This window comes from Glycine soja, chromosome 11, assembly GCF_004193775.1.
Source record: "Glycine soja cultivar W05 chromosome 11, ASM419377v2, whole genome shotgun sequence".
NCBI classification, from domain to species: Eukaryota; Viridiplantae; Streptophyta; class Magnoliopsida; order Fabales; family Fabaceae; genus Glycine; species Glycine soja.
Genome location: NC_041012.1, coordinates 38,765,294 through 38,776,257, shown reverse-complemented (window position 1 = coordinate 38,776,257; position 10,964 = coordinate 38,765,294). Strand labels below are relative to the sequence as shown.

At 29.4% G+C, this 10,964-nt stretch overlaps 1 protein-coding gene across 1 annotated transcript; it reads right to left on the bottom strand.

Moving 5' to 3' along the window:
• Positions 1-8,283, bottom strand: LOC114376400 (protein NRT1/ PTR FAMILY 5.4-like). Its single transcript, XM_028334499.1, has 5 exons — positions 7,908-8,283; positions 7,298-7,515; positions 4,855-5,097; positions 2,262-2,548; positions 1-1,040 (listed from the first exon to the last, which is right to left on the bottom strand). Exons 1-5 carry the CDS (start codon positions 8,005-8,007, stop codon positions 149-151), a joined length of 1,740 nt encoding a protein of 579 aa, XP_028190300.1. The 5' UTR covers positions 8,008-8,283; the 3' UTR covers positions 1-148.
• Positions 8,284-10,964: the final 2,681 nt, after the last annotated feature.

The window sequence follows — 10,964 nt, the reverse complement described above, 5'->3', positions numbered from 1 at the left end:
ATCATTTACTGAATCCCCTCATATTGAAATCCAAGATGCAACTATGATTACTATTTATTGGAATTACAATGTTAATCTGTACTTAACTCTCATCTTGGACTTGGTATGTTTGGCATTAGCTATAGCAAAAGCCAAACATTTTTTCCCCTCACACTCCAGGTTTGTATTTCTTGTGGCCAGAACCCTGTTGGTCACTACTAGTTAGATGACCCTCATCAACTTTTTTGTACACATAAGCAATGGCAAGCCACACATAAACACACAAATTAACAGCACTCAACCCTGCCAAGACCCAATAGAAGTAATCAAGGTGTGCCCTATTGAGGTTGTTTCCAAGCCATTTCTCACCATCACCAGCTCTTGATGTGACAGCCTCCACAACAATTATAACAATGTTGCCAACAAAGCTTCCAACCCCAACAATGCTTATGTATGCTGCAGCCCCCAAACTCCTAAGTGACTCAGGCATTTGGTCATAGAACAACTCTTGTAGCCCCACAATTGTGAATGCATCAGAGATCCCAGTGATCATGTACTGAGGAAGCAGCCACCAAATGCTGATTGGTAACACTGCTTTTGGGTCATCAATTAGGCCAAACTCTTTTGCAACACCAACCCTTTTGTCCTCCACAAGTGCTGACACAACCATGTTAAGGATTGACAAAAAAAGTCCAACACCAATTCTTTGTAGCACTGTTATCCCAGTGGGTTTACCTGTGATTTTTCTTGCTAGTGGAACAAAGACACGGTCATAGAATGGAACAGCAAAGAGGATTGTGACTCCAACTAGGCCTTGGAGTGATGCTGGAGGGACTTGGAAATGTGGCCCTATGGAACGTTCCATTGTGGCACCTTGCTTGATAAAAAATGTGTGCACTTGAGATTGTACAACAGTGAACATTAAGCAACTTAGCCATATTGGAATCAAACGAAGGACAAGCTTCACTTCCTCAACTTGTGTCAATGAACATAGCCTCCAAGGGTCTCTTGTCTTGCTTTCTGCATCAATTTCATCTATGATTGCTGCTTTGTCCAAAAACCTGTTGTTGCAATTAAATTTAATTCCATTCAATTTTTACTTTTTTTTAGGAATGATGTGATAATAGAAAGTGTCAACTTTGAAGCAACAAAAACACAGGAAAAATTAAAGAGAGTCTAGTAGTTCCACAATGAATCGTTGTTGGTATCAACTCAAAACCATAGACCCAACCCTACAAGTGTGGCCCCCATGAGTTTTGATGTTTCAGAGTTGACTCCATTGTACTACCTAGCTAGAAAAATTCTCCATTTGGATTACCAGTAAGTGTTGTGGGAATAATTCTTGTATGAGTGGTACAACTAATAAGATACTTAGAATATATTAAATAATGATAAAAGTCTATGATTTTTAGGTAGCGGTAAAGTCTACGTTAAAGCCTTATGTTGAAACATATGTTCTGGTTATTTTAATATTATTCTATCTATGCATTTTGATTAGTTTGTTTATAAATATTATATGCATATAACATTTTTTATATATCGTGTTAATAACTTAACTTATTAACACGATATATAAAAAATGTTATATGCATATAATAACATGTATCATGTAAGTGTGAAAAAGGATTCCACTTTTCTAAAATGGGAATAGTGTATTTCAGATAATAAAGTATATTACTGACCATCATTGCAACTATCTTAAATTTATTATATACATATACATACATATATATATATATATATATATATATATATATATATATATATATATATATATAATGCTTATCATAATTTCCACCGTTAATTTTTTTTTTATCAATATAGTTACATGTGCGTTATCTTCTAAAGCACACCTTTTCAATTCAGAAGAGCAGAATTTTTGGAAAACCCCTCCTAATTCTTTTTAAGAAGATAGTTGACTTTGATTATATACATATTCATCATAATATTTATTCTCCTTCTCTAACAAAAAAAAAGTTTAACTTATTTGGTCAATGTCTTTATCATCAAACTAAAAGGCATATTCTAAATATAACAACACTATTCAACAAACTTTGCTCTTCCCACCACAACTCCAACATCATTCCCTCCACTTCAACTTAATCATAAACCACATGGAGAAAATATTTCATTCACCCAAAAAAATGATTCATCCATTGTTTTAAAATGGATATGACATAGTAAATTAAAGTATAGCTTCTTTATTTTTTTTAATAACTTCATGATGGGAAGAAAAAATATGGAGAGTTCTAGTAGTTAGTTAGAAAGAGTGTGGCACCCACCTATATTGATGAGTATGGAGGAGAGTGTGGATTTTGGGTTGAACATGGAGATGATGATGGGGCTCATGATGCTCCTCATCCTCGTCATGGAAAAAGTTGTAGTGGCCGTGCGTGGCCTGCACGCGCCACTTGCGCCACGCCGCAACGAAGACTTGGGCCAACCTGGTGAATGGGCTCCCTGCAGGGCCTTCCTTTCTGTACCTTTTGATTCCCAACAAGAAGAGTGCCAATGCCAAAGCCAACACCCCTGCCAGCACTCCCAACCCCACTCCCCACCCAACATTGTCCTGTTTGTTTCAATTTTCATTCAAATCCACACATTAACATCATCAAATTACAATTATTTCATTGGCTTAACTGGCTCTTCATCAAAACATGATCAAGGAACAGGAGTCAATCCATAATTATCAAAGTCAAAACATGATCGGTCAATTATATATTCTTACCTCTATGACATCATAAGTTATGGGGTTAGTTATTATTAAATCATGCATGTGGGGTTATGATAAACATAGAGTTTTGGTGTTATGCGATATTTTTGGTATTTACATTTATTTGGTCCATACAGTTATTATAAAATGAGGTTAGTGTAAAAAAATTATATTGTTAATGAATTAGAAATTATTTTTTAAATGACTATTAAGGTAATTATTATAAAAATTAATAAATTTATTATACATGTTGATATGCGATTAGATGATAGTATAAAAAATATTTACACTATCAATACATTTTAATTAAACTCTATAGAATATATTTATAACATTTTAATCATGTTTTGTCAAATAATTAAAAAGATTAATTATCAATAGGGGAAGTGCCTCTTTAGATTTTTTTAAAAAAATTTAACAATAAAAGAGAGAAAGAGAAGAAGTTCAATAAAAAAAAAAGGGGAGAATACGTAATTAAAGGAGAAAACTTCAGTTATGACATGAAAAGAGTGGGATCAATTATCATATGTAGTTGAGGAATACATGCGTGTAAAAAATAAAGACTAAGAAAATCCTATTGCTATTATATATGGTTATAGATAACCATGACTTTCTAAAGAAATCGTTAATAGTAGTGTAAACTCAATTTTTGTCCATATATAACCTAACTTTCCTAGTAAAATATAGAAGACAACGTCCACTCTTCTCACCTTTTTACAGTGAACAATACGTTTCACTTTACTTGTCCAAGGGTGATGCATATAAATGGAAAAGACTTCTATGAGGAATATGTTCCTATGTTAGTGAAACTTGATATTCTAATAAAGAAATGTGTGTGATCCATAAATTATCCTTGTATGTTTATCCACTATAGTACTATTCCATTTGTTTTGGCCTTACACACGCACACAGAAAACAAATAAATTTTATATTGCTTCTCTCATTTTACAAGTCCCACCTACCTTGCAAACCATCCATTTATAAGAGAAACATTATTTAATATCAACTCGCATATCATATTTTATATTATATCGGTGGCGATCTTTTGATTAATTAACTACTTTCTTATTATTCACTTCATAAGATAACAGTGGATACTGACAAATAAAAAAAATATTTTACAATACTTTAAAATCCAATCATGGTTTTCTCCCCAGAAGCAAATCTAGAGATTCAATCATATATAGACTTAAAAAAATAGATGAACAAATAAAAAATAATTTCATTATAATAAAACAAGAGAGCTTAAAGTGTTAAGAAAACATTTTATTCTAAATAATTAATTATAGTTTTGTGTTGTTAAATCTGAAGACTTCTATTAATCCATCTAATCGACCTAATTTAATAACGTAAGTCTTAAATATTGATTACATTTGTAAAGTATTAATTACAATTGTTTTGGATGAAAAAGAAGGAATGAAAAGCCATTACATACAACTTGACTAATGATTCCTAAAAATGAAACATAGAAGAGATGTGCTAAACGTGCATATTATCAAATACAAGTAAAGAAGTTACTCAAACAAACAAATTAACAATTGAGGAAATCCAACTTTTGTCATTCGCAGATTTTCGAAAGACTGTATGACAACAATTTGATTCTCAAATGATTCTTTTCAATCAAAATATTTCAAAAGTTACCGTGTATTGGAATCAAATTCACGTCATACGATAATAAAATGTAACATTTTTTATGAGCAAAAGCTTAAGATAATAATCAAAAGATAGCTTTATATATTACTGACTTTATTATTTTTTATCATGAATTTTACTTACCTTTTGAGTTTTTAATTAATAGATAATATCTAGCTCGTAGCTACTGTACAACTACAAGAACTTCTCATACAAAAAATACTATTAATTAGTATTTACACAATTCTGTAAAAAAAATTAATATTTAGACAATCAATTTGATGCTAGCTTTTTAATTATCATGAATAATGAAATAATTAAACTAATTTTTTTAATACGTCAGATTAGTCTTTAAAATTATTAAAATGTCATTTTAATCTCTAAAATTACTAGAAAGTAGTCATTGTAATCTCCAAACATGATCAAATATATAGCCTCTAAAATTATAAATAAGTTAAAATGGTCAATATTTAACAATTTCATATATTGCACAAATTAAAACTTTAGTCTTAAGAATTTGATGAATTTACCTGAAGATATATGACAACAAAGACAGAAGCAGTTGAGCCAGCCACAATCCCCAAGTACCACCAGTTGAAGAATGAGCTCTTGGCATCCTTCTCCTCCGGTGTGTCCTCGTCGAATTGATCGGCGGCAAAGGTCTGAACACAGGGTTTGTGACCTCCGTCGCCGATGGCAAGAACATAAAGTGCCAAGAAAAAGAGGAGTTTGTGTTTGAATGCCGTCACTGAAAGTGTCAAGAAAACCATGCCCTGTAGCATACATGTTCATGTGACGTGAGGATATGATATTCTTTTTCCATCAACAACGGCTAAAACTATGTATTAAATTAATTCACAGTGCATGCATGCTGCTGACTTGTATAATGTGGACAATCACAGGAAATATGCAAATCTTGTACGGAATATTGGAATCATAATTCAAGCATTTGAGAGTGATCCGTGGAAGTGGAAAGTACCCACAACAAGAAATACCCCACATAAAAGTTAACATCTCAATAATTAAGTGTTAAGATTTTGAATCATGAACAGTGTGTTTTGCAAGCTATGTATGTTTACTACCTTATAATAATTTATCTAATTCGTCAGTTTTCATATCTTGTCCAAGTAATTATTACATAAACTAACAACTTTTAATTAGTATGTAATTCATGATGAGTGATACTAATTAAATTTTAAATTAATTTATAAGTTTCTTAGATGAAAATATATGACAAAACTTAATATTACTAATTTATAGTATTTTTTAAACTTTACTAAAAAAATAAAAGTAAAAAAGTAACTGATTTTATTAGGATTGAAACCACAGAAAAAATTATGGATAGGTGGGGGAGGGGGGGTTGTGATGGAAAAGTTTTTTAGTCTTTGATTTGATGCGTTGATTTTTCAGTTCAAAATATTGAAAATCTCGCATGAGTCTTTCTATCTGTTTAGCATCATGTAAGGTTGATGGGATAAGAAAAGATAAACATCACTTACATCAGGAATCAAGTATCTCCTAAGTTTAGTAGTCTTTATATCCTGACTTGTTATATACTTAAATTATCTTTTTTTACTTAAATTGATTTGTATTAATTACTTTTAAAATTATTCAATAGGCAATGAATTTTGTGTTCGAAAGAAAACAGCCATGATGTAAATATACTAAAAAAGTTGTCATGTTATGATATTTTTATCATACTTGCATTTATTACATTAACCGTTTTTTTATTATGAAAAAAAAAACCTATATAAATATTAATAAATTCCTTGTATGTAGTATGAACTATTGACTATTTCACAGAGCAAAAAATATTGACTATAAATAAATTAAATAGCAGTTACTCACAAAACAAAAACTTTTAGGTGCTATAATATTTTAAATAATACATATTTAAATTTTGTTTAAAAAATATTAAAAACTAATTATTTTAGTAACTAAAAAATCTCTTTGATATAAATGAATATTGGGTGGGGCTTTTAACTTGTTAACCAATTTGTATAATCAACTTAAAATTTGTAGGTTATATCCCAAAATTGTATACTTGCCCCATTTCAAAACTATCATGGTACTTTCTTTGTTAAAGAGTTTTGTTAAGGATTGGGATTATCTTCAACCTTTTCTCTCTTCTCGTTGCAGGTGTAGTAAATGGAAAGAGACCCAACAATTGTGTTGTTCATTATCTTCAAAATACTACTACTACTACTAGGTAAGGTATGAATAAATATACTTTTGTCTTATTCGTTTTTTTAAGGTAATGCACACTTCTTTAGAAAATTACTAATCCACAGTTCAATTCAAAAAATATTTTTTTGTTAAAAATATATTTATTAAGAAATCCATTTAAATTAAAATACTAATAAATAAATCATTAAATACTCATTTGTATCTTATCATTCCTTTTTTCTAAGGTAATGCACACTTCTTTTAAAAAAAATTAGTATTATTTACACAAATTTTAATTAATATTAATAACAAAACAAATCTTAGACCAAAATATGTTTATTAAAAGAATTAGAATGTAACTATAGATTCATTTAAAGATTAACTATATATTTGTGAATAAAAACATTACTAAAACGAAAGCTTAATACTTTTCTTAGTTTCTAAAATAACAAATATTTTGAAACAAACTAAAAAATTAAAACAAACATATACTGTTGTCTGCGATAATAAAATAACGCGGTTACGAGATTCCGCTAAAATAAAAAGACATAGTAAATAATTAAATCCGATATTTATTATGGTTCCTGAACAATGTGGGACCATATACGTAACACGAAAAAACTTGGAAAAAGACAAGGTTGTTCATCCGAAGAACAGTGAGCACATAAATTAGATTCCACCCAATCAGCAAGAATCAAGAAGAGAAGAGAAGAGAAGAGAAGAGACACGACAATATTTTACCCAAACGAATTAAACTTGTAACAGTGGAAAAAAAAACAAATAAATAAATTAACTTTTACTACTTACCGCAAAATAAATGACTGAGGACAAGAGTATGGTGTTGAAGCGACCCAGATAGGAATCAGCTATGAAGCCACCAAGCAAAGGGAAGAGAGAGGAGGCACCAACCCATGTGTTCACATCTTTGGCTGCTTGTGTGATTGGTTCATTCAAAACATTAGTGAGATATTGGATGAGATTACTTGCCAACCCTTGATAAGCAAATCTCTCAGCAAATTCCACAACTGCCCATAACCAAAAAAAACATAATCATCACATCACAGGCATATACATGATGAAATCAAGATCAAACTTGTGATGATGCAAAAGACTGAAAAAAGAGAGAGAAAAATAATTATGGGTTACGTCTATGGAATTAATGTGTGTTTGGATTGTCGTTTGAGAGTCACAAGAGACGAAGAAGTAACATCATTGATATGGAATTGAAATCTCTACACACCCTTAATTTATACAAAATCAAGTAAATCAAGATTTGAATTTTCATTAGAGATATTCATATTTAGTGTCTGAGTGTCTCGATCAGGATAGAAAAATTATGTGGGGATTAAAAAAAAAGGAAAGAAAGGGGAAATGGGTGATGGAGAGAAGAGATAGAGAGGTTTTGACTTGGACTCACATATGATGAAGATGGCAGCATTCCAACCACCCTTTAAGTTTGTGGGGTGATGGAGGATGAGGGAATTTCTCTTGGTGTTGCTACTACTACCATCAGCCATGGTGAGAAGTTGAAATTTTTTTGAGGTGAGTTTGGAGAATGTTGTTGGGAATCAGGTTTGGGGAGGCTCCATGGGGAGAATTGGTGCTTTATATAGGCTGAATTTTGAGACTGTGTTGTTGTTGGGGTTGTGGGTGTGAGTGAACACAAGCACTCAACTTTAGTGTATGGGGATTTGGAATTGGTTGGAACCTTTTTTTCTACCTCTGCATCACTCTAGTTTGGCTTTTCTTGACCAAAAATGAGCGTTAATGAAAATTGGTTACTTTTTATGCACCGTTTATTAGTATATTTTTTGGGGATATATATTTAACTAAGTAAGCATCACACACTTCATGCCAGAGTGTCATCATACTGTGCTCTTTAATGCAGAGGTCAGCAAAATTTATGCAAAGTCTCCTTCAGGTGCAGACGGTGCTAGTGTTAATTTGGCATGGTTAAAGATTAATTTCTCTTTTTACTCAGGTTAAAGATTTATTTTTTTTTACGCTTCAGAAACATAAGAAACAGACAAACGAAAAAGGAAAACTGAAACCAAATAACTCAGGTTAAAGATTAGTTCTGACGTATGTAGATTTAAAAAATTAAATCTAAGATATTGTGAGAACTGTTATGGTTTATATTGAGATCATTTTAATATATTTTTTTATGAGATTCTTTAACTTATGGTTAGTAGAAGAGAAGGCGAAAAGAAAGAAAACATGCCTTATGATTTTTTTTTTTTATTATTTGAGAGAAAATCGAAGGTAAATAAAAGAAAAGGTTGGCTTCTAAAAATAAAATTTTAGAATTTTTATTTTTCTTTTCTTTTCAATTCAAATTTTAAAATTTTCTTTCATCCAATTAAACGGATCATTTGTGTGTTAGCAAATGACAATTAAATATTATCTTAAAATACATCAATGATATAATTTGATAATACTTCCACTAAAAAACAAGTGTACATGAGCAAGTGTACATGAGCAATGCTTGTCAAATATGCTAACACATTTAATAAATTACTACTATAATTATATATTAGTGTAAAATATATTATTGGTGTAACTTGCTAACACATTTATATTAAAAAAAATTGTATGTTAACAAATCTTTATATATATATATATATATATATATATATATATATATATATATATAATATTTTTTTAAAAATATTTTTTACATAAAATATACCCAAATTTTTAATTAAAGTTATAATTAATAAAACTACAAGAAACACACTAAAGGGGGTTGGATAATGTGTATATCAAAGATAATTTTTATTTTGCAATAACAGGAATAATAAGGGTAATAAAGAGACAAACATTGATTGTCCACTGTAGACTACGTAACAAATAAACATTTCTTAAAACAGTTTTTTAAATAAGCACGTGATGGTATAAAGTGGTGTTAGAAAAAGTAATAAGAACACTTTGATAAAACAATACCAAGAGAATTAGAAACATTTGATTTATATTGGTTCAATTCGCTCAACCTGAACTATGTCCAGTTCTCATTTATTCACTAAAAAAAGATTTCACTAATCAATAACTGATTACATCACTTTCGATATCTTCTTAGACTCCCCTTAAATCTAAGAATCCAAATATTTTTTAACAATAAGTCGCTCATGACTTTCACAAACACATGTTTGATTGAATACAAGTATTCTTAATACACACAGAGTGAATATACAATTAAGTACAAATATAACCTACTTTGTTTTTTAAAGAATAATAACAATGTAGAATATGTGGTGTTTATATTACAGTTTCGCCTCTTACGCTCTTGTTTTTTCTTTTTCTCGTTTTTCATTTGTTGTTTCATTGAGAGAGACTTTCTTTGATAGACTTTAGTAAGATATTTGTTGCTGAATTTGTGTTGTTATCTTGAAAGGATCGTTGTCTCACATACAAGAATTTATCAACGTGTCAAGCTCTAAATGGCAAGGATTTATAAGATCCTCGAAGATCTTTTAGTCTCTTCTATGTTGTCATTTTCTTGAATTTAAATGTTAGTTATTCAAATATAGTAGAAACAAATGGAATTTGAATAAAATATTAAATGTACACTTCCTTTTTTTTGTGATACTCAATCCTTGAGACTGGACTTACAAATTTATCTTATTACAACATGTTATGTTATTATGCACAAGAGTGAACACTCACTGAATATAGCGTGTTGAACGCTAAGTTGAAATAGAGCATACTCTCTATAGTTGTGAACAATATTCCTTTAACAAAATAATTTTGTCCACTTATAAAAAATTAATTAGAATATCAATAATTTATACTTATGTTATACATCAAAATCTTAGATGAATAAGATGCATGGTCGTTCAGACCTAACAATTAATATCAAGTAATTAATACACTAAAAATACAAAAAAATTTATTATTTTAAGCATTTAAAAATATTTAATAGACTGCATTAAACGTTTTTTAAGTGGCGACTTTAAGTTTTTTATTTACTAGTGTTTTAGCTTATAGATTGTATATGGTAAATATGTATTTTTATTTAATTAAATTTTTTAATTAATTAATAATTTTATTGGGCATATAAATTATATTATAATTATAATTTGTAGTAAATAAGTATCTTTAAATATATAAATTATATTTTAGATTCACAATCAATTATTTAAATTATGATATGAAATTATTTTTAACTATTTCTAATTTCTTTTAGAAAAACTATTAAAACTCAACTTATATATAGAGATTAAAAGATTAATGAATGAAAGAGAAACCTTCCCTCACCCCAAAATCAATTTGAGAAAAAACTTTTCATGAAGAGAGACCACGAAGGAATTTTTTTAAAATTCAATAACTATTAAAAGGAAATTTAAATTTAGGGACACAAATAAAAGTGACCTAAAATTTAAATAAAAAAATATATTTAAGTTTTTATAATAAATTATAAAGAAAAATCTGACAGAAACATATGCTCACTTGATAAATATTAAAAATTATATTATAA

Coding starts and splice junctions, on each gene's coding strand:
- LOC114376400 (XM_028334499.1), bottom strand. CDS start 8,007: ATGGCTGATGGTAGTAGTAGCAACACCAAGAGAAATTCCCTCATCCTC. Junction 2,549..4,854: donor TTGTTGTCATATATCTTCAG/GTAAATTCATCA, acceptor TGAAACAAACAG/GACAATGTTGGGTGGGGAGT. Junction 1,041..2,261: donor CTCCATACTCATCAATATAG/GTGGGTGCCACA, acceptor TTGCAACAACAG/GTTTTTGGACAAAGCAGCAA.